The sequence below is a fragment of the Phyllostomus discolor genome, chromosome X (assembly GCF_004126475.2).
Source record: "Phyllostomus discolor isolate MPI-MPIP mPhyDis1 chromosome X, mPhyDis1.pri.v3, whole genome shotgun sequence".
NCBI lineage: Eukaryota > Metazoa > Chordata > Mammalia > Chiroptera > Phyllostomidae > Phyllostomus > Phyllostomus discolor.
The window spans coordinates 16,775,206-16,800,022 of record NC_050198.1 but is presented as its reverse complement, the minus strand read 5'-3'; the positions used below and the strand labels follow the sequence as shown (position 1 = coordinate 16,800,022).

General features: G+C 42.2%; 1 protein-coding gene across 5 annotated transcripts in view; it reads left to right on the top strand.

Annotated features, from left to right (window-relative positions):
• DMD (dystrophin) overlaps positions 1–24,817 on the top strand; it is a 1,951,120-nt gene that overhangs the window by 1,640,331 nt on the left and 285,972 nt on the right. For all 5 annotated transcript variants that reach the window (XM_036016633.1, XM_036016635.1, XM_036016634.1 and 2 more), the window contains one exon: positions 3,079–3,225. In XM_036016633.1, the coding sequence (XP_035872526.1) occupies positions 3,079–3,225 (147 nt within the window). The remainder of the gene's footprint in view (positions 1–3,078; positions 3,226–24,817) is intronic.

The following is a 24,817-nucleotide window of genomic DNA, read 5'->3' as shown; positions in this document are numbered from 1 at the left end:
GGAACAAAGACTTGGGCTAACCTGGTGAGTCTTAAGTGGATATGAGTAAAGAGAGCTTCTACTACAATTACTAGATATGAGTGCAAAAAGGAAGCCACCAGATCCCATGACAGTGGAGAGAGAAAGAGAGAGAAGGAAAAAGAAGGAGCAGGAGGAGGAAAAAAAGGAGGAAGAGAGGAGAGGTGAAGGGAAAGTGAGTGTCGTGATGAATTATGAGTACTGGAACTTGGTTTTTAACCCCCTTTGTTCTCCAAACCATTGAGGCAGAATAAAAATCTGTGTCCACGAGATAAAATATAAGAAAAGAAAAGAAAAATCTGGGTCCAGGGCTGTGAGGGAGACAGTGAAAATCCAAATATTCTAACAAGATCCATTTGAACATGTAGGTTATGCAATCCAAACAGAGCTGAAATCTAGAGCTATGATTTAAGTGAGATGGATACTCAGCCTCGTGGCTGAGTGCCCCACTGGTGAATGCAGATGATTAGCACAGAGGGCTAGTCCGCAGCACTGTCAGATCCTACCTGGCTGTCCCGTAGTCTCTGGCTTCCCATTTGCAGTTCCCACTCATCAGGTATTTATCTGTGGTTACTAGAAACAGATGTTATTATCCAGAAGAGGGCGGTTCCATTTTGTAATCGTTGTCCCCGTCTGGGTTTCCCTGTTGTCATTTCAGAAATGTCTTCCAACTTCTCTATTATGTAAAACAAAGTGATTGTGCCTCATGTACTTATAAGGAAATGAAGTCATAATATCTACTATCAACCCCTATAAAAACCTTTAGTTTCCGACTGATTCCCATGACATTCCACTGATATAAAGATGAATACATCAGAGAGGATTTTTTGCATGTGTGTGTTCAGTCAGAAGAGTGTCTTTTGTTTTTCTTTGTTTTAATTTGTATGGATATACAGTTTATACAGCATAAAGTTGACCCTCTGAAAGTGTACAATTCAGTAGTGTTCAGCATATCCACAAGGTTGTGCCCGCATCACCACTGTCTAATTCCACAATATTTTCACCAGTCCCAAAGGGAACCCAGTGATGCTTTAATACTTTGATGACCACTTAAAAGAACTGTAAGTTCAACACAGTGCTTATCACAGTGGCTAGTGTTACTTAAGAACTATGGAAGAGTCTTCTACTCCATACAATACCACATTTTAGTGGTGAGATATTTGGGTTGATTTGAGAGGATTAGACAATCTCTTTTTTCTTTTTCCAAAAGAAATTTTTTTATTGTTGTTCAAGTACAGTTTTCTGACTTTTCCCCCACCCCTCTCCATCACCCCAGCCCTCCCCACCTCCTTCCCCTGATTCCACCCCCCCTTGTTTTTGTCCATGTGTCCTTTATACTTGTTCCTGCAGACCCTTCCCCCTTCCCCCCCGTGATCCCCTCCCCTCTCCCCTCTGGTCACTGTCAGCCTGTTCTCAATTTCATTGTCTTTGGTTATATTTTGCTTGCTTGTGTATTTTGTTGATTAGGTTCCAGTTAAAGGTGAGACCATATAGTATTGTCTTTCACCGCCTGGCTTATCTTACTTAGCATAATGCTTTCTAGTTCCATCCATGCTGTCGCAGAGGGTAGGAGCTCCTTTCTTTCTGCTGTGTAGTATTCCATTGTGTAAATGTGTCATAGTTTTTTGATCCACTCATTTACCAATGGACACTTAGGTTACTTCCAACACTTGGCTACTGTAAATTGTGCTGCTATGAACATTGGGGTGCATAGGTTCTTTTGGATTGGTGTTTCAGGATTCTTAGGATATAATCCCAGCTCTGGAATTACCAGGTCAAAAGGCAGTTCCATTTTTAGTTTTCTGAGGAAATTCCATATGTTTTCCACAGTGGCTGCACCAGTCTGCATTCCCACCAACAGTGCACTAGGGTCCCCTTTTCTCCACAACCTCTCCAGCACTTGTTTGTTGCTTTGTTTATGATGGTCATTCTCACTGGTGTGAGGTGGTATCTCATTAGACAATCTCTTTTAGAATGTACACGCTGATTCCTTCCATTGGGAGTGGGAGGGAACCAGAATTATAGATGAGGTCAGTGTAAACTCTTTTTTTACCAACTCAGGGAACCAGAGGAATAACACCTGCCCAGATCAAGCGAGTCAAAACAGCACTACAGCCAAGTCAGTGACGCTGTCCTTGTGCGCAGACATTACATTACACACATTGTTCTCCTAAGTGAGGGAGTTTGTCCCTTGGAAATTGCTCATTGGAACATTTGGCCATCATGCATCTTGTTAAAGATCCATAAATGTCTTCTCAGGAGCGTAGATATGATGCATGGTAATCTGCTCCCCATATCTGCATAGGGTTCTTCTGGTCAACAAATCGCCATGATGGATCGCTTCAGGGAATCCCAATCTAGTGCTTTAGTGACAGCTGAGAAGTCCCGGGGGAGCCTCTTCAGTCATTGCTACAAGGACTGAAGTACCGGGAGACCAGGAAGTCATTCTTAGAACTTGACAAAATACCCTCATCTCTAAGTGAATCTATTTATTATGTAGTTGGGGCAATGTATGAATGTAATATTGTATGACTGAACATATCTTTTTATTGTAAAAAAGAAAAGATCCATTTCTGGTTGTGGGATGAGTAGAATTTAGATCTAGGAGCACTATGTTTTCCCCTGTTCCTTTGCCAATCCAGAATTTCTTTGCAGAGGTATATACTATATTTGTTAAGAATCGGCACTCTGGAGACAGGCACTGGGTAAGGTCCCAGGTTCTTCAGGTTTGACCCATCGGATCTTGGGCAATGTTTAACCTCTGCAAGTTCGTTTTCTCGTGTGTGAGATGAGAGTTCACCAACTATTAACCTCCTAGGGCTATTGTGTAGGGATAGAAGCAAATTCAGTGTGGACAAAGTCCATCACAGCACCAAAGGAGCACTCCATACATCCCGTTATTCGCCATTCACAAATGTCTGTTGTCGCACTACCGCTCTGACAGAGCGAACATCGCTGACTGCGGCCCACGCGGGGTAAGGTAGCTCGTAGCTCTCAGGTGTCTGTCCCTGTGATGTAAACATGCTCATCGTCCGATTTGCCCTTGACTGTTTCACGCAGGCACTTCGAGGAGAAATCGCGCCTCTTAAAGAGAACGTGAGCCACGTCAACGACCTTGCCCGCCAGCTCACCACGTCGGGCATTCAGCTGTCGCCGTACAACCTCAGCACTCTGGAAGACCTGAACACTCGGTGGAAGCTCCTGCAGGTAGGTGCATTGTGAGCCCTGTGGCTCCTTGTGACGATAAAAGAATATACGGACAAGGCCTGTTTTCTGAGGAACCGAAAAGGAAATTTTTTCACATCATAGCCACAGTAATACTGTGTGAGCGTAGGCTATCTTATATTATTTGATAAGTCCCTATATAAATGTTTGCAATCCTATTACAGTTAACTCTTATAAATGGCTTAAAGTTAGGCTTTACTATAGCTTGCAATAAGCGTGGGAGATAATGCTTAATCATGATTAAAAAACTAAATCGCTGGCATGCAATTACTTTGTACTATTATTGCTTGGATTCTTAAAATAGCTTTCCCTTTGGAATCCTAATTTTTACAAAAGTCAAAGGCGAGACAGTTCTCAAATCTTTTAAAGAAAGAGCATTTTACCACAAACCCACACATGGAGATTTTCCTAGGTTTCCATAATAAATTCAAGGAATGTAAGTGTGCTCAAGGTTATCAAAACTCGCTATGCCTCAGTGTCTCATGAGGATATTAACTATTTCTAAAATATTGGTTAATTACTAGGACAAGTAAGTCAAAGCACATGGAAAGTACTTGGAATGGTACTAGTACATAGCGACACTGCATAACTGCCAACTCTGGATACTACTGCAGTTATAGTTATTGCTACTATAGCATACAGGTTTGGGACTCAGTCTTACTGAGTGACCTTGAAGACACTTGACCTCTCCAATTGTTAGTTTTCTCATCTCTAACATGCTTGCTCTAATATTAAGTGAAGTAATTCATGTAGAGTTGTTGGGACAGTACGTGGCTCGTAATAAGAACTCAGAAAACCTAACGGTGGAGGGGGTGTGTCTCTATGGTCCGTGCGTGAAGAACATCGCATTATACCCTAACACCCTGAGACCGACTGAACCACACAATTGGAGAGCTGTTTTCTCTCCTTTTTCCAGTTTCATAGGATGCAGAGGGTATGCTGCTGGGGACAGAGAGGCAACTGGGTTTCCAAATACTTTCTTTCAATGTTTTAATAAGAAAGAAAACCTGCTAAACCAGACTACTTTTCCAAATGGCAGTCCATTTACGAGTGATTGAAAGTCCTGTTAAGGAATTGCTAGATCTTTAATAAAAACAAGTTCCAAATGCAAGACCTCTTGAGATTTCATATAATTTCATTCTCGTTGTGATCGATAATCTTGAAATATTTGTGTGATAGACTGTTGGAACTGGCATTGACTAAAGCAAGGCCGTATTCTGAAGCAATGGGTTCTTATGTCTGCTTCCTCCATAGTGGTTAAGAGCTATGAAAAGCTAATCAGCTTTATCTTAGTATGTTTTCCATTTTAGGCATAAATAAGGAAAGTAATAAATGTCCGAGGAAAAGCAATGGCTGTGTTCATTCCGTGCAAGCAGACTTGAACTATATCTTCAAATTTCTCTGAGAGAGCTGAATTCCACATTTGCTTTCCAAATGTACTACAAAATTTATAACACTAGCGTCTAAATTTACCGATGAGGTCAAAAGATTATGAGCGATAGGAAAAGTTTTTAAGATCTAATGCTAAGGGATCCATTATAGCTTGTGCTATTTAGATGTAAAGTGGGAGGAAATGTGAATCGCTTAAGTTCTACCATTCTTTCAAATAAATAAAGACTTGGATGTGGATATAATAAGGAAGTCCGTGAAAGGAGACAGTGTGAGGCAGTAAAAAGAACACTGCAATGAATATTGGAAGGCCTAACTTCACACCGAAACCCAGCTATTATTTGACCATATTATCATGGGAAAGCCATTTAACCTCCCTCAGCCTCAAGCCCTTCATTTATAAAACAAGCCAGCCCATTTTGCCTGAGGTCACATCTGGTTCAGTCATGGGATTCTGTAGCTGGGTATGGGGAGCGGGGGAGATGCCATATGACAAAATTTAGTTGAGAATCAGTGGAGTTGCTCCTTTGATTCATACTACAGATGGGGCTTGTTGGAATTACGTTCCTCCTTCTGTAAATTCTCACTTTTAAACCCCCCACCCCCAACCCCACATGCACATGGTCTTTTCATGTTAAACAGTTTGGTTGGTTTGTGGCACATGCTCTTATTGTGGCAAATTTCACTTGTTGCTATTTTTGAACGTGACCTTAAGGATATGCTTTAAAAGCACTTTTAGCAGAAAGCTGATAAATCCAAGGTTTCGGTTTGCATAGAAGTGAGTCAAGATGATTCTATTCTTTTCTTTTTCTGACCATAATTCTAACCACTTGGCTGTATTATAAATGCGAGTCCTTGTTCAGAGAGTGCACAAAGCAGGAAATGAGGTTTACATCAGACAGCTTAGCCCCCATGACTGGACGAGCAGCTCATACTCAGGACAGGTCACATCTAGAAGAATGCACATGAGACTAAAGCCCTACCCAGCTTCTATAGAGGGAAGTTTAAGCCCACCGTCACTGTGATATTGTATTTCTGAAAAATAAAGAACGTAGTCACAGTGCTACATCAGTCACTAAAATCCTGTTGAAAGATAAGTACAAATTCATCTTCGCTTCTTTGTCTGCTAAAACAACGAAAAACAAGAAATAGACTTGGAGTAGCGGGAAGGCAGATAGAAACCTAAGAAAAGCAGTCTCAGAGTTGGGCAAAATAGTGCAGCAAAAGAAGTAGAGTTACATACTATCAGGCCATGTCTACTCTCAGAACATCCTGGGCTGAGTTCCATGATCCATTACTTTTTATTGTAAAAGAAATCCATGCTGGGTTTTTTTGTTTGTTTGTTTTGGTTTGGTTTTTGCTGTATGCGATAACCGTCAAAACGTTAGAAACAGACAAACCGTGTAGATGTGAACGTGAACAGCAGACAAGAGCCAGGGACAATGTATCTGCACCTCGAAATAGAGTGTGTGGAGAGTTCTGTATGTATTTTGAAGCCACAGGCAGAAGAATAGAGACATTGGTTTGTCCATTTGAAACTCTCGGATCGTATTTTCTCTGTGGACACATTGGTATGGATGTGAGTACTAGACCACCTGACAATGTGTTTTTGAAGCAGGAACCCATCGTTCCCTGTAGCTGCAAATTTCCGTGCACGTTACCTCACTTAATCCTCAGACCATGATGCCGTGTCACGAGGATATATTATCATAGTGCCATTAACAAATAAGAAAACTGAGACTTAGGAACATTAAGTGACACAGTGACAGTCACACAGCGTGTAAGGACCAGTTGGGACCTAAATCAGCTCCTCTGAACTGCAGCATCCATGCCCTTTCTGTTTCTTTTTAAAGTCTTCTGAAGTTTGAACTTAACAAAGTCATCCTTCAGAGCTATTTTGGGCCACGCAGGTATGAAATGCTTCAGTGTTTTCACGCTTCCCCTCTTTTTAAAACGATTCGCAGGGATATTAACTTGGAAATCTTCCTTTCACAAACCAATGGATTCATGAGCCCAGTTCAGTGTACCCCTTAAAATCACACCTGATGTTTCAAATATAAAACCATAAAGCATTATATTTCTCCTCGTTGTCTCAAGAACGCAGCAATCGTAGTAAAAGCAACCAGAAGTAATTTTGATGAGTTATCTCTGAAAGCAACACCAATGCTAATATTTGATCCAGTAGAAATGAGTGTCAAAACCAAATGGGAAGAAACGTAAACTAGTAATAAACCTTTCTAATTCTGAGGCAATGCACACACATTTAGTGGCGCGGGCATGCTGTGCATTCACTGAGCGCAGGAGAGGTTTTTCCCTAGGGACGTTTTGCTAGGGAATACCCTAACCATTTCTCTGCATCACAAGTGAATCCACGAATAGCAACAGCAGCTGCAAATACGCTTGAATTTAAAGGGTATGTGCTGTATAGCCTGTAGGACACTATAGCATATCATCACTTGAAAAATATTGAATATGAAGACATTTCCAGACATGACATTCTTCAAATATGTTTAAGAACAGTATCATGAATTATGTATGTTTTTTAAAGGTTTCATAAGAGTCTTCCAAAGTCATGCAGACAGTTATACAGGGTGGGGCACAAGGAGGTTTACAGTTTGAAGTACAGGGTTTATTCTACAAATATGTTTTTGCATCAAGCGTTGTCTCTGACTTGAATATAAAACCGTCTTGCCCACATGCCACCGTTCTTCATAAATAAGTAAATGGAGTTGTGTTACCATGCTCATGGCAATTTTCATCAGCTGGTCACTTTCTTTTAAGATTTTATTTATTTTATTTTTAGAGAGGGAAGGAGAGAGAGAGAGAGAGAGGGAGAGAGAAACATCAATGTGTGGTTGCTGGGGGTCATGGCCTGCAACCCAGGCATGTGCCCTGACTGGAAATCGAACCTGCAACACTTTGGTTTGCAGCCTGCACTCAATCCACTGAGCTATGCCAGCCAGGGCAGCTGGTCACTTTTGAAGCAGTACTTCCATTGGGTGGAGATCCTCTAATTCTTGGACTATTAAGGTGGAATCCACAGGCTTGGAAGGACTGGAAGCCACTATCCAAAAATACTGCAGTGATGTAGGAAAAACTACACTAACACATTCTGAACTGTAGGCAACTCTTATAAAAAGATTTTAAGTATAACATCTAGTTCGATGTGGCCACTGGCAGGACTTTATAAGAAGCTGAAGGTAAAGGAATTGAAAAGAACAAAGGAAAGAAGAACACATTTGTTTGTTTTTCCGTAAAGGTTAGGTCACAGAAGGATTTGTTGATATTAGGAATAGAATGACCTGTGATAAAAGGGCAATGAAGTTCTAGGAAAACATCTGTTCGGTAAGGAGAGAATAATCATTTATGCTTAACCTTGGCTTTATTTAAAAAAAAAAAGAAAAGAAAAAAACAAGGAGTGAACAAGGCCCTTTAAAGATTTGAAGGAATGTGTAAATCTAAATGCCCAGGATATTTACAGCCCTTAGAACACGCTGAGGTCATAGTATCCTGTCAAGCTTAGGAACGTTTTCCTCAGTCAGTGTGGTTTTCAGTGTTTTCACAGCTAATTGCACTTTATTCAAAAGGAGTGATACTGCCCTGGTTGGTCAGCTCAGTTGGTTAGAGCATCATGAGTAAACCAAAAGGTCGTCGGTTCAATTCCCAGTCAGGGCACATGCTTAGGTTGTGGGTTTGATCCCTGGTCAGGGTGCATATGATCACTGTTTCTCTCTCTCTCTCTCTCCCTCCCCCCCTCCCCCCCCCCCCCCCCTGAAATCAATGAACATACCCTTGGGTGAGAATTAAAAAAAAAAAACAAGCAAGGAATGATACTGAAATTGCCTAGATAACCTTAAAAGTAACGTGGCCCAAATGTTCTGGTGTCTCTGCCTGTCCTCCTCACCCCAAAGAAGAATAGTCTGGTTCTCAAGGGCATTGTCTATTTTCTAAAAAAGACATCAGGATGCGTGGGACTATAGGGAGAAACCTTAATGATGTAGGGAATGCGACCGGAACCAATATATGAGGTACAAAATGAGAGTGAAGCTAGGCAGAGCCAAAGAAATATTAGTTGAAGAGAATGAAAGGTATATTAATTTTCCCAGAGATTTTATAAAGCGAACAACGATCATTATAAAGTAGGAGTTCGGAGGCCTGATTGCTTGATCTTTATGCACTGCGTGGTTTCTGACTTGCTTTAATCAGGAACTATTTTAGCTAGTTCTGACACTAGCTACTATGGAATCCATTGAAGTGTTTCATTATTGTCTTGGTTAAGATATAATGTGTTCCTGTTAAATATGTTTAAACAGGAATTGTATATATTTACAGACGTATCTCCTTTAGTTTCTTGATCTCTCTAGTTCCTTTTTAGAAATGCACGTGGAGTTCTATTTCAAATGGCCATAATGTTAATCACTCATGTTTAAATGCTCACGTTTGGTGTTTCTTTTCCTTCTCCCTGAGTCCTCAGCTGACCTTTGCCCTCCCCTCAAATTTCTCACAGCTTTATCCTTTGTTCTTCCAAGTGCTCCTCCCTCCCTGCGTGCCTCCCTGACCTCTCCCCTTCCCAGCAGCCTGACCCCGCCCCACCCTTCTCCCGCCTTTGTTTGCCCTGCTTGTTTTCGGCCCTGCCTCTCCCACTGTCCTGCTGCGTGTGAAACACCCCGCCAGCAGCTGCTCACATTTCCCAGGCTACGTCATGCCCAGCATTCAAAGAGCTGCTGTTCTCACACTTCCCCCAGAAAGACTCCTTGCTCCTCCTTCCCTGCACATTCCTCTGGAAATAACCCCTTTTCAGACCATATGAAAAGCTGAATGTGAAAGTCAACTCTGTAAGTAGGACTGCAAGCTAGCTTATGAAAGTCAGAAATGCCATCTTTAAAGGTCAATACCACAGAGTGAATTTTAAATCGCTGTAGTTTGTCTTAATATTTCTTAATTCTTACAAATTCTATAATGGCCTTAAAACAATCCTCGTTATGATGCAGCCTCTCCCCTCAATTAATATGTTTATTGCAAAGATTGATGATATGTGGATAGAAAATATAATAAATGAGAAAATGATTATAATATTAGAAATACAGGGTTTTTTTTTAGCACAGAGCCATACTTTTTGGAGGCACAATATAGATCTGAGAAGAATCTATTTTAATCAGTATTCTGCATTACTGACATGAACAATGAGCACTTATCTAGCACCTACTGCATGCCATTCACTGTTGTCTGACTTTTACAGGCACCAACACTGTTAAGCCTCACTATCACCCTGGGAGGTAGAGACAGTTTTTATCTTCATTGTACAGGTGAGAAAAATGAGGAACCAAGGGGTTAGGTGGCTTGACTGAGTTCACATGGCTGGTAAAGTGAGACAGCCAGGATTTGAACCCAGGCAGTTTAGCTGGGGAATGTGTCAGAACCACTAACTACGGAATACCACCTCTGATATAAAGTTAGATTGACCTGACAGAGTTTCCTCTTCATTTACAATTCCGTTCTTCAAACAAAAAACAATTTGCGGGGAGTTACCTGCATAAGAGTTAGGAAAGGCAGATTTAGATGGAAATGATTATATGAATCTCAGACCACAATGTCAGGAATAGCCTATGTAACCCAGAGCCTGGATCATTCACAGGTAAAAAACGAGACTCTCATCCTCCTGAAATGAGCAAAAATACTCTTTCGTTCAATAAAGATTGTTCTGGTACCTCCCATCCGCCAAACTCAGTGTTAGAAAATGGGGATGTAGTTGTGGAAGAAAACGGACACAGTTTCTGTCTTCGTGGAGGTTATAATTTCTTAAGAAAACAAACATTAATGCAAAAAAATCTTCTCATAGAATAATAACAAATGGTGTTAAGTGCAATAAAGGAAATTGCAGGGCATATAGGGAGGACCTGAGTGGTGGGGGGGGGGAAGGGGGAGGGGGGAGAGAGAGAGAGAGAGAGAGAGAGAGAGAGAATGAGAGAATGCTCTAGTGAGGGTGAGACAGGGAAGGCCTATCCAGAAATCTTCCCAGAGAAAGCGGCCTTCCAGCTAAAACCTAAAGGATGAGGACAAGTTAACTAAGTGATTTTTCTATTTATGTGTCCTTTTATTTTAAATGACCTGAAGCTGGGGACTAACAAATTAAACAGAGTAGTAATATTCCAGTATATAAATTTAATAAGTAGGAATCATCTGCAGTAATGGATTGCAGAGTTGACATGTAATTAAGTCATATCAAAAAGATTTTCTAGCCCTGACCAGTGTGGCTCAGTGGATTGGGTGTCATCATGCAAAAATAAAAGGTCACCGGTTCGAATCCCAGTTAGGACACATGGCTGGGTTGCAGACCAGATCCCCAGTTGGGGGCGTGCAAGTGGCAAGCAATAGATCATTCTCTCTCACACTGATGTTTCTCCCTCTCTCTTTCTCCATCCCTTCCCCTCTAAAAGAAATAAGCTTGTCCCCCGGTAAGGATTTAAAAGAAGATTTTTCCATCATTCTTGATCATGGACAGCATCCCATTTGTTTTCTTCATGGCACCTATGAAAATCTCTAGCTGTGTGTTTGTTGGCTTATTTATTAAAAGTCTGTGTCCCCAGCCTGAATTTCCGCTGCCTGAGGGCAGGGTCCCCAGACACCATCACTACGGACACTTGTCAGGATCTTTTACATAGCAGCCATTCCATAAATATTTCTCAAATTGCTGAATGCATGAAATTAAGCAAAAATGTTATTAGAAACTATACAATAATCAGAATGTTATACCATAGGGGGAAAAGTCAAAAACAAAAGTCTCATTTCTGAAGAAACAGTAGTCATGCCTTGATCTGTGAATTCATTAAGTTCACCAATGTTTAAATAATCCTCCCAAACCTCCAAAAAGAAAAATGACTTCAGAAATTGGATGTGCATCCTTTACTCTGTGGTGAATATGGTATACTTACATTCTAGACTTTTATCAATGAATAGTGATCTGCGTGTTCTGACAACATGCAGTATACTTAATGTTACCTTTGAAAGAACCTGAGATAAAATAGCTTCTCTTTCCCCCCTTTCATTGATGTGTAATTGACCTATAACATTATCATCATTTCAGCCGTACACTGTAATGATTCCACATGTGTATATATTGTGAGGTGATCACCACAATAAGTCTAGTTAACATCCATCACCATACCTACTTATGACTCTTTTTCTTGTGATGACAGCTTTTGAGATCTACTGTTTTAGCAACTGTTAAATATAAAATATAGTGTTACTAACAATGGTCACCATTGCTGTACATTCCATACCCGTGACCTGACATATTTATTTTATACCTGGAACTTTGAACCTTTTGACCCCCTTCATCCTTTCTCCCACCCACCCCACCCCCACTTCTGGCAACCACCAATCATCTCTATCTGTAAGTTCATTTTGGACAGGGGTAGTTCTTTTTTTTAGATTCCACATAGAAGTGAAATCATATGGTGCTTGCCTTTCTCTGTCTGATTTACTTTGCTTAGCATAATGCCCTCTAGGTCCAACCATGTTTTCGAAAATGGCAAGGTTTTGCTCTTTGTATGGCTGAATAATATCTGAATAATATTCCATTATCTACAGACCGCATTTTGTTTATCCACTCTTCCTTTGGTGGACACTCAGGTTGCTTCCATATCTTGGCTATTATAAATAATGTTGCAATGAGCATAGGGGTGCATGGGTTTTTTGAATTAAGGTTTTTGTACCTTCCCTTTTCCTTTTAAAAAAATTATTGAATTTGTTGGGGTGATATTGGTGAATAAAATGATATGGGTTTCAGGAGTACAGTTCTATAACACATCATCTGTATACTGTACTGTGTGTTCACCACTGCAAGTCCAGTCTCCTTCCATCACCGTTTATCCCTCCTGTACCCTCTTCTACTTCCCGCAGGGCCTTTCCTTGTGGTCGTCACCGTACTGTTGTGTGTGTGCCTGAGTTGTTGGGTTTCTCATTTTTGTTTTTTTTGCTTAATCCCTTCATCCTTTTCACCCAGTCCCCCAACTCCCTCCCCTCTGACAGGTGTCAATCTGTTCTCTTTATCTATGTATCCATTTCTTTTTTTTTTTTTTAGATTTTTTATTTATTTTTAGAGAGGGAAGGGAGGGAGAAAGGGAGAGAGAGAGAAACATCAATGTGTGGTTGCTGGGGGCCATGGCCTGCAACCCAGGCATGTACCCTGACTGGGAATCGAACCTGCGACACTTGGGTTCGCAGCCCGCACTCAATCCACTGAACTATGCCAGCCAGGGCTATGTATCCATGTCTATTGAATATTTTCTTTGTTCATTTATTTTGTCCTTTAGATTCTATATCTGTATCTTTATATCATACCATATATGTCTCTCTCTGACTGGCTTATTTCACTTAGCATAATACCGTATTTTTCAGACCATAAGGCACACCTAGATTGTAGAGGAGGAAAATAGGGGAAAATTTTTTGAAGCACAAAAAGGTGGTAAAATATTTAATGACATAAATAACATAGTATTTCACCAATGTAAATGTAAACAGAACTCAACAGCAGCATTAACGGCCATTATTTCTCCCAATAATGGCGGGGGGGAGACAGGGTGCGTCTTATGGTCCTAAAAATATGGAACTCTCCAGGTCCATCCATGTTCTTGCAAAGGGTAAGATTTCCTTCTTTTTTACAGCCCAGCAGTGTTCCATTGTGTGAATATAGCACAGCTTTTTTATCCAAACTATGTGCTATTGTTTGATCCTTTGCCGTCTTTTAAGGTTAGGTGGAAATAGACTGACGCTGAGTCTAGGGCTAATTATTCTGCACCACGGAGGCAAGCTCCTGCTGTACACAGTGCCCCTGAATCTTGAGGTTTCTGTGACGACTGGTAGGGAATAGACGCTGCTCTGCGCCACGTGTGAGTGCTGGCCGCTGTTACCTGTAATCCTCCCTGCTGACGCTTTCCCAGCCCCTAGTAGTTTCCTCACGTGTGCTCATTAGTACTCAGCTGAGTACTGGAGGGAGACCCTGTACGTAGATCGTCGGGGTTCTCTCTCTATGTCGCTCTCCTCTCTGGGCTTCTGTCCTCGCTACCTTATTCTTTCCCAGACTTTCAGGGCCATATCCTCGACTCAGGGAGTCTGCCTGGCCCTCCTGGGTTCTTCTTCACCACATTGAGGATCGGAAATCCTCAAGGTTGTAAACTAGGATCATCCTGGGGCTCGCCTGGTATGTTTTCCATCTCTCATGGGTCACTGTCCTTCCTTACCTGATGTTCTTCATCAGCTCACACTCCATCATTACATATAGTTTGTCCATCTTTTAGTTATCTCTGTATAAAAGGCAAATGCGGTCCTTATTACTCCATCTTGTTCGGTAGTGGAGTTCCTGAAATAGCTTTTAAAGCACTGGGTTGTTTTTTTCCTCCTTGATTTAGAGATCATATGCACAGACTACTGCAGGCAAACAGGTAATTGGCTGATAATGGGCAATCCTCCCCAAAGAGGGTTCCTATCAGTCACTTAACCTGCGCTGTACTTACTTTGTTTGACTTTCACAATAGCAGTAATTGCCTCGCACTCTTCCCGTCATGTTTTTGCTCATTTGTATTTTAGGACTTCGTCTTTGCAACCCATTTAGCTAAGCCTGAGGAGTGAGCCTGTATCTCAGGAATCCGATCAGGTCCTAAAGCCAAGGCTATGTAGCAAGGAGCTCCAAGCGTGGGTTAGCAACAGTCCAGCTGCTACATCAACTTCTGAAACGGCTGACTATGTGGATGTGTTTTGTTGCTTTAAAAATATCTACGTTGCATGGCTGCATATTTTAATTTCTTAACTTTACCCTTCAGCAATCATTCTTTAAAAGGTTCCATTTAATTATTTTTAATACTGCATCATTTAATGATCAGTGTGCTACCGTGCATAAGTTTATTTTAGGAAAGACAGCCTGTGTATGTTGTTACTGCCTGTCAATTCAGACGATTTCAGTTCTTAAAGTCCAGAAGTCCAACCCTTGATTTTACAAAGGCATCACACAATATGTCATAGTTCACACAGCTCATTAATAGTGGAACCAGAACCAAGAACTTGCTCTATATTCTTCTCACACACTTTAGTTTTACTCTGGAAAAGGCATACATCAGTCTAAAATGTTCTGTAGTCTTTTTTTTAAGAGCTTATTTATTTATTTTTAGAGAATGGGGGAGGGAGAGAGGGAGAGAAACATCAGTGTGTGGTTGCCTCTCGCATGCCCCCCACTGGGGACCTGACCACAATCCAGGCATGTGCCCTGACTGGGAATTGAACCAGCAACCCTTTGGTTCACAGGTCAGCACTCAATGCACTGAGCCACACCAGCCGGGGCTAAATGTTCTATATTTTTTTTTAATAAATTTTTAAGGAATTAAATATCTAAATCCCACCAGTCTTGCCAGTTCCATGTGAAACAATGAGATAAAGACCATGAAAGCCCTTCAGAAACTGTTAAATGCTATAAAATGTTAAGTGGTATTTTTAGAACTGCAGTTCATTTTTGTGAAACTTTTTTAAACTTTTTCACTGTTCTAAACCTGATTATGCAGTATCTTTTCTAATACATTCATCCTTCCATTGTAAGAATTTGCTCCTTTCTTCCCTGTTGGGCTAGAAAAGGGAGGGGCTCCGTTGTTTTCTAGAACCTACTGACATTTTATAGTATTGTGTATGTAGTGGGTTCTCACTACATACCTGTCAGATAAGGTAGACCCAAATTTCTTTATAGAGCTGTGGAGGGAGGTGGTTTGGAACTAATCTTATCCTTAAAAAGCAAAGGTACTTTGAAAGGTTACCTGGGATAACTCTTGCTCTTCCATATTTGTAATGCAATTGTGTCAATGTGTCTTCTATTCAACTGATGCATCACATACGCTTCTCTTTGTTAAAATGGAACAGATTTCCAGGTGAATATCATACTTTCTAACACAGCTGCCTGTACTGGCAGGATAAATAAAAGATACAACCGCATACTTGTGAACTTCAGGTTTTCCTGCTCCGCTTTTGGCATTCCATCCCTCCGAATTAGCTTATATTTCTTTGTTATCTCATTTTTGACTCTGTCTTTCTAAATAGTCTTTTCTGTTTTCCATCAAGAGATAGTTACTGAACTACCTATTAATGTGCTTTCTTTTTGCAACACAGAAAACCCAAAATCGAGTGGATTGCTACACGTGGCACTTAGGAAACATAAAAAGATTTTGAATCGCTACACACCAGTCAGGACCTTTAGTACTCAGCCACGGCTTTCCCATTAGATGCAAACTTTAGAGGCAATCATAGTATCTGCAGGCCCACAGCTGTGGCGCTGCACTTGACAATTCCGACACCAGCCTCTTGGAATGAAGTCCATCATTCAGCGTGTATCTCAGTCTGTTTCTGTGCCATACATAGAATTATCCTTTCAGAGTCACCTCTCCTCTTTCTGAACACTCCCTGTCTGCTGAGTGTACTCTATTCAACCCTCTCCTTCCCCACGGGGAGTGGCCCCTCTCCTGCCCGGCAAAATTAGATGCTGACCTTTGTCCTTACAGCTTTCTTTCCCGCCTTTCCTGCTGCTGCACCAAGCGTGACTGTTCTCTGCTGGAGGTCAGGATCCATGTCTGGGAAATGGGCCGAGTTGTGAGTTGTCCTGTTTTACACAGGTGCCCAAAGAGCATTGTTTACTCTCCAGGGTGCGCTGTTGTTTCCCATTGCCCAAATCTCCTCCCTCTATTCTGTGTGCATGCTCCTTTTTCCCTTGCTGGGGGAGACCTGACTTGTCGGGACCTAGCCTTCTCTCGGTGACCATGCACACTGAGGAAGGCCTCAGCCCCAGGGAATGAGTAAGGATAGGGCTGAGCTGTTCCATGGTGACCCGGTGGGCCCGTCCTGCTTGCCAAGGATTGGTCATGGGCATCTGATGCAATCACAGGCAATCAAATACAAACAGAAGTCTGCTGCAGGAGCATCCAAGAAAGGTTTTCCTCACCCTGAGAACTATGACAGATTGGCATTCTTCTTCTCCGGGACACTGTGCCTACTTTTTCTCTATACCTGGAATGCTCTTCTCCCACATAGCTGTGTGAGTGAGTACCTGTCACCTTCTCCAAGCCTTGCGCTAATCTCATCTTCTTAAAGTAACCTCCTCCTTAAAAATGAACCACCCTATTGAAACAGCAACCTTCTCTACCTCTTTCTTCCCGGCCCTCTCAGTTCAATCCTCCTTCCCCTGTTCTGGTAGTTCTTCTACAAAGAGGTCACCCCACCACCATGAATCATGCCTCAATACACCTCGTGGAGCCCCCTCCCACACTGAATCCAGGCTGGCTCTGTAGAACAGATGGAAGTCTGCAGATGGGACACCGTAAGATCCAAGGCTAGACTGGAGGAAATCTTACAGCCTCTGTCTTGGTCAACTCGGAGCACTCACTGTGGGGGAAGTGAGCTGCTATGAAAGAAGTCTGTCTGCTGTAAAGCCACACTATACCGTGAGGAACTCTAAGTTAGCCACATGGAGAAGCTGCATGCAAAGAGCACTGCTTGGCCACCCCATGTAACGCACCAGATAAGCGAGCAAAAATGAATCATCTGGGACGTCCATCCCAGTGTGGCCTTTGGATCACTCCAGTTCCAGCTGCCATCTAAATGCAAACCCACGCAAGACCCCAAACTGAAAACACCTAGCTGAGCAGAGCCAACTCACAGAACCAGGAATGACGGCGATGAATTCGGGTTTGAAGCCACTGAGTTCTAGGGCGGCATGTTATGCAGCTGTAGGAATACCTGACCTGTGTGTTCCTTTTCTTCATCTTTTCTTCACACAACGCACTCCAGAATTAACATATTTAATGTCTTTTTATTTTCTGCCTCTCACCATGAGAAAGAAAGCCTCATGAAGCCAGGGATCTTGTCTGTTTTGTTTGCTACTGTATCCACAGCACCTAAGAAGAGTTAGTCCTAGGAAGGGAAATATTTGTTTTACCAGACGGATGAACGGACACGTGAACGAACAAACCAGAACTTGAGTAGCCATTTGGTGAATGCACGGTGAGTTCACCTCAGGATGGCCGAGTGGAAGGACGGGAAGAACCTGAGTTATGGGATGCCACTGTGCTTCTGAACTACCCAGTTCTAGAACAGCCTTGCCTCCACAGTCCTTGAGTATCTGAGCCATCTTGCACTGGGTTTTCTATGCGCTTCAGCAGAAAGCATTCCACCTGGCATGTGCTCTTTCACGTCATTCCAATCTGTAGCTGTAGGACTCAGACATGACTGGACCAGAGGATGAATCCAAGTGGCGGACACCGTGACACTCACAAAACCACTCTTCTTGCGGACCGAGGCCGTCCCACCGAGTAAACTGTGTAGTTTATAATACATTGTTTCTCTAGGCCTTCTCCCAAGAGACCTTCTTGGTTTCCCCACAATAGATGCCCGGAGAGCCACCAGTCTCTTAAAGATGACTGTAATATGCTGCTGGACGTGTACCGTATTTTACCATATATAACGCGCACCCACGTTTTTGGCCCAAACTTTCAGGAAAAGTCTTTCGTTTTAATTTTTAATTAATTAATTAACTAATTAATTTCTTTTTAAAGATTTATTTATTTTTAGAGAGAGGGGAAGGGAGAGAGAAAGAGAGGGAGAGAACATCGATCTGTGGTTGCCTCTCGAGCGCCCCCTACCGGAGGCCTGGCCTGCAACCCAGGCATGTGCCCTGACTGGGAATCAACCTGCTACCCTTTGGTTTGCACGCTGGCACTCAATCCACTGAGCCACAGCAGCCAGGGCCATTTATTTATTTTTAGATACCTGTTTTTCTATTACAGAGGAATTTTAGCATTTATTTTTGAATGTACAGATATCATGATTGCTTTCTAGAGTTATACTTTTAACACATACACAGAAATAAAAGAATTAAAAACACTTGTATAGATACAGAATTAGTACCCATGTATAATGCGCATCCTAATTCTTTCCTCAAAACTTTGCACCAAAAACTGTGCATTATACATGGCAAAATACGGTAACTCCAGAAGTGGCGCGGCTTTCTCTCAGTCCCCATGAGGTATACCGCCCATCCCACTAATTTGCCACACTTAACTGAATTTCTCAGACTGAAGCTGGGACCCCCACTGCATAGCAAAAAACAAACATTATTCATGACCCTCCTACTTGCAATGAATTATATGAAACTGGTAAAACAAGCAAGGAAATTAAGTCCCTATTTGGTTAACGCATGCGTCTAGACATCACTTCTGCCTGAAATTCAGTTCAGTATCTTTTAGGTGACTACGTCATGCCAGAGACTCTATTTGGCAGAAGGGACAAAGGTGTTCACGACACAAACCGCCTTCGAGAATGATTGATACATGAGCTACAGTCAACACCGTAAGGGCCTCACTAGAGATTTCAAGGGGAGAAGTCATGTTAACATGCAGAACAGTGAGCGATGAATTTTGCCCCTGGGATGATGTTTGAGCTCAGACTTGGGCAATGAGGAGGATTTCAAAAGGTAGAGAAACAAAAATGGAAGGGTTTTCTAAGAAGAAGGGAGATCATTTCAAAAAAAAAAAAGAAGAAGAAGACAAAGTCTTAGCTGATGTCTGGAGAAATCTGAGTTAACCTAAGGTAGCTGGGAGTCTGAATTGGATGAGGTCTGGCGTATGTGGTGGGGAAGGTAGCTAAAGGCGAAATACGTACTATCTAAACAAATGAACTCCCTGTAATTACGGCAGAGGAGACATGATTAAATATTTTCCTCAAATCTCCTTTTGACTTGTCACATTTGTCACTCATAAGGAACCTTTATTACACTAGGATGATTTTTACCTTCTCAGCTAATTTAGCCCAAGCAAACAAGGGACAGAAAGTTTTTCATGTAAAGTAGTCATTCAACCTGAAAGAACATGATGATTTCAGACCATTTAATGTTAAATATTTTAGAGCCCTAGATTATTTCTCTTTGGGTGAGCAGAAATATTTCCTTCGGACTTTGAAATGAGTGTTTAGTTTTTCACAGGCTAATTGCTGCTGCTTTCATGCCAGTCTCACGGGCATCAGCAAGTTCAAGTTCAGCAGGTAGGAACCTGGCCTCTGAGAATGTAGCCTAAGAGTCGAGGAATGCATGATTACGCCTGTAATTATTTGAGAGGGGTTCTGAAAGCCTGGTGGGGTTGACGGGGCCACCAGCGAGCAGGGGTCAAGAATGTACAAGAGGTGAGCAACTCAGACTGGAGCTAAGCTGCGTGGGCCGTTAAGGGAAACGCGTTCTGAATATAAAAGATTGGGAATTCAAGTTGACAGTTAAGAAACCAACATCTTAGAAAGGTAAACTTCACTCGAAGACAAAGGCTCTCCAAACTAGGACTTTATAATACACTTGCCCAGGCAACAGCTCGTGTCTGTTTACCTATGCAGTTCTGGAGCACGGGGATTGCAGATGGCGTGTCGGTCAGAATGATTTCAGTGCCGCAACACCTGGCTTCAAGGGCCTTCTGTTTGTCTTTCCCAGAGTTCTCTGTGCATAAGACTCATCAGGGCCACTTGATCAAATCATGAATTCCCCAGCCCTTTCACTGGCAAGCCTCACTCAATATGTTTGGGAACCTGTGTGTTTCACATGAACCCCAGTGGAAGCCGGCAAGGCTTGAACATGGCATTTGAAATAATGGAGACGTCTGATCATCTCACACAGGGGCTTCCAAACTTGAGCACGTGTCAGGATCATCTGCAGGGTTTGTTCAAGCACAGGCTGATGGGTTCCACTCAGGGTTTCTGATTCATGGGTATGGAGTAAGGAAGGTCTGAGATTCTGTAGTTCTACTAGGTTCCCAGGTGACACTGCTATTCTTGTGGTCCAGCACCACACGTTAATAACCAATGGGCTGACACAACCAGAAGTTCAAAGGCCATCAGACCCGGGGCTGCTTAACTCATTGGCTGAACTAGATTAAGACTGTGGTTCAGCTTCTCTGGGGGTTTCTTGGCTTCCTTCTCATGATCCCTAGGTGGCTTCCCACTGCGCCAAGGAATGTGCCCTCAGATAACAATATCCAAGGCCAGAAGGGAGGAAGGAAGATACCAGGATAACTGTCTGTGTGTTGGAGAAGAAAGAATCTCTCCGAAGCTCCTTGGTAGATTTCCCCTTGTGGGTCAGCCAGGACTGAGTCTCCCTGTTCCCCTTTAAACCAGGCACTGGCTACAAGGTATGAGATTACTGGGATTGGTTTAGACCACGTTTTAATTCTTCCCCCAGCGCTGGGTCTATTGATGCCCAGTATGTGATCATAATTGATATTCTTCACAAAGGAATAAGAAGTGGAGAGCTGTTAAATAGCTGGGAATGTCACAAATGGGTTCTTTTTTTAAAAAAATATTTTATTCATCTGTTTTTAGAGAGGGGGGAAGGGAGGGAGAAAGAGAGGAAGAGAAACATCAGTGTGTGGTTGCCTCTTGCACACCCCCTACTGGGGACCAGGCCCACAACTCAGGCATGTGCCCTGACTGGGAATGGAACCTGTGACTCTTTGGTTCTCAAGCCAGCACCCAATCCACTGAGCCACACCAGCCAGGGCACAAATGGGTTCTTTTTAAAATATATATTTTATTGATTATGCTATCACAGTTGTCCCATTGTTTTCTTCCCTTTACTCCCCTCCGCCCTGCACCCCCCTCCCTCCAGCATTTTCCCCCCCTTAGTTCATGTCCTTGCGTCATACATAGAAGTTCTTTGGCTTCTCCATTTCCCATACTATCTTTAACCTCCCCCTGTCTACTTTGTACCTACCATGCATGCTTCTTATTCCCTGTACCTTTTCTCCCATTCTCCCCCCTTCCCTTCCCTTCCCTGCTGATAACCCTCCATGTGATCTCCATTTCTGTGAATCTGTCCCTATTCTAGTTGTTCTGATACTAGCGTGATTATAAGGAGGTTCGGGGTTGAAAATGTTAATACACATGCTAGTAAATAATATGTTATTAGCTTTGCCATCACCGTTTGCGACAGATTGGTAGCCTCATATAGAGTTGGGCCCCACATACTGGGGGAAGGGTGTCCTGTGTACATGTGCTCACCTTGCTTTTATTATACCTGTGTGTGGAACGGCAAGCTGCCCCTCCAGGTAATGAAATTTAGACAAGTTGGGACCTTATAACAGCAAATCAATACTGAAGTTATAGGCAAAGCCTGTGCTTGTGGAAACGAGCACACGGGATAGAAAGACTTCGTGACCAAAATTCAACCAATTCTACATTCGTAGGTATCCAGGCTAGAGAGAAAACAGTGTATAGTGGTGTGTCTTTTTATGTGTGCATTTTCTTCCTCATTCGTTCCCGAAAGTGTATTTTTTTTAAACAAACACATAACTCAGCTGTGCCCCCATGCCCACGGCCATCGTAAAGCGGAAAATTGAGTCGTTTATTTGGGCCTCACATCATCCAAATACTTCATTAAAGAATGCATAAAAGATCTCCCCTGAATTATAAGAACATTCTCCTAAGTTTTCTGTATTCTTTTCATAGTGGGAGGTAGTGACTAATGGAGACTTATCTCCTGTTTTAGTTTTGTTTCCTTTCCGGAGCTAGCTTTTGTTAGGAAAATTGATAACTTGGAAAGAGAAGCTAAGGTGACAAATATATTTCCTGCTGCTTGATATCCAAAACGATTTATTACTTTTTTCCCCTAAAACTTACAGTAGCAACTTTGCACTTCTCATAGCGAAACTGATGTTTGCCACATTGGTAAGCCCCATCCAGGCTGACAGTGTCGTTGGTTTTAATGTCAGAGGCTCGTGTCCAGAGACCGTGGAGCTGGATTTCAAAGACTGTGGCTATTTAGCTGAACACCCTGTTCCATAATGACTAAGTTATGGTTAGGATATAGTGTCTAGTCCCATTCCTCCTGACGTCCGAGAGAAGTCTGTGCTAAGGCCATACAACTCCACGAAAATGCAGATCCACAGCCCTGGGTGAGTAGCTCAGTTGGTTAGATCATTGACTCCATACACCAAGGTTGAGGGTTCGATCCCTGGTCAGGGCACATTCAAGAATCAACCAATGAATGCATAAATAAGTGGGAGAATAAATTGATGTTTCTCTCTCGCACTCTCTCATTCTCTCTTCCTTAAAAATCAGTTTCTCTCTCTCTAAAAATCAATTTTTTAAATATTTTATTCATTTATTTTCAGAGAGGGAAGAGAGGGAGAAAGAGAGAGAGAGAGAGAGAAACATCAGTGTGTGGTTGCTGGGGGTCATGGCCTGCAACCTAGGCATGTACCCTGACTGGGAATCGAACCTGCAACACTTGGGTTCACAGCCCGCGCTCAATCCACTGAGCTACGCCAGCCAGGGCTAAAAATCAATTTTTTAAAAAATCCGGATCCACAGAGACATTTCCCTTCCCTGGGACAGGTGGGAATTGTGTACAGGGCAAAAATGTGTGTGATAAGCAAAAACATGGAAGCTTCCACAGTGCTGTAGAATCGCTGGTAATTTTAGTGTACTTAAACATACAGCAAGTTTAACGACACCATTTTCCCCACCGCTTCCTTTACTTCTGAAGATTTTGTTGTTTCTTCTGGGTGTTGATTGCCTGGAAAAGAGCAAAAGAGGTTTTAGAGCCTCCGCCAGCAGAGGGTGCATTTACCATTTGTGCAAAAGTTCCCAGGCGCTCGGCCCCGGGGCTGTGTTCTCCACGCATTTCTCATCCTCCCGCACGGCGGGGACCAGTTTGCCAGCAACTTTTGGTTGTTGTTGTTTTTGAAGACCCTGCAACTAACAGATGTTTGCTGTTGGCTCCATATCTACATTCTTTCAAAGCTGGTGAATCAAATTGCTGACATTCAGACAACACTAATTCCCATATCCAGGGAGCCTAATTTGCCGTCCCTGAGATCCTGATTCCTGGTGTTCATGGGTTTAAAAAGCATTTCAGTGACACAATGTAAGAATGGGCTCGGGAGATGCAGTGCTGTCTCCACTAAAGATAATCACATTTTACAAACATCTGCGTCATTACTTGGATGATTCAGCTCTAAGCCGTATACAGCTGTGTTTCCAGTTTCAATTAACAATCCCTTAATTGCATATCCATCTCATGTTACTAATTTAGTTAATTTATTCATAATTAAGAGTATTCTGTTTTCTACTAAGGTTTGTCGAGCTCAGAACATTATAAAGAGAAATATTTTAAGGCAGCATCTCCAAGGGATTTTGTTGCTTATAATCACATCACAGTAAAATGTCATTCATGGGCCCAAAGGAAGATGAATTGCTCAGGGATTTTTTTTTCCAATAAAATAAGAAATCATGGGAAGCTGCAATGTGTTGTGTTTTTAAACCAAGTGAAATGCTCTGTGTATTTGGGCTCTTTTCTTTCTCCTTTCCTGACATCCCCTCAAAGAAATTATCGTTCGATTTGGATTATTATTTAAGTATCACAGCAAATGCTGTCACCCGTGCAGATAAAACTGTCATCACCCTGTCAGGTAATGACGTGTCTTCACATCTAAGCTATAAAATCTGTACATTTCGGAGGACATCAAGATCAGGAATTTCAAAATCGTTCAGGTCTGAGCAAATGGAATATAGCCTTGTGCAAAGTGGGAGGCAGATGAGACCATGATACCAAGCAGTTAATTCAGTTTAGTTTGACCTTTTCTAGAAAAACAAAATGCATGTACCCTTGCAGCAAGGGTCTTGCCTGTGTTAGTCGAGGTGTCTGTGTGCCATCAAAAGTAGCAATAGCAAAAAACTTAAAATTACCCACCTTTTTAGTGTCCAGGAATTGCCACTTATAGCCTTGACCTAGCTTTAAGCCTAACAAAAAGTCTCATAAATGCCCAGTAGTCTGCAGATTCTACACAACAGAAATAGCAAGTGATCTTCTGCCTTGCACGAGTTTAGCTAAAATTAAAAATCCATTATCTCTGCCCACCCCCTTCCCACTCTGGCAGTTTCCAAGTATATTATTCACATATTCTTCCATGAATTCAATCATGTATGACCTATTTTATTGACCTCCTACTACATATTCAATTCACTTATTTATCCACAAATTCAGTCATTCATTACCTACTTTATTGAATCTCCACTTCATGTCTAGCATTGTGCTAGACACTGGGGGTTAACTGATCATCAGAAACAGTCAGGATTTCTACTTTCGTGGAGCCTTCAGCATGAAGGAGGAATCGGGCATAGC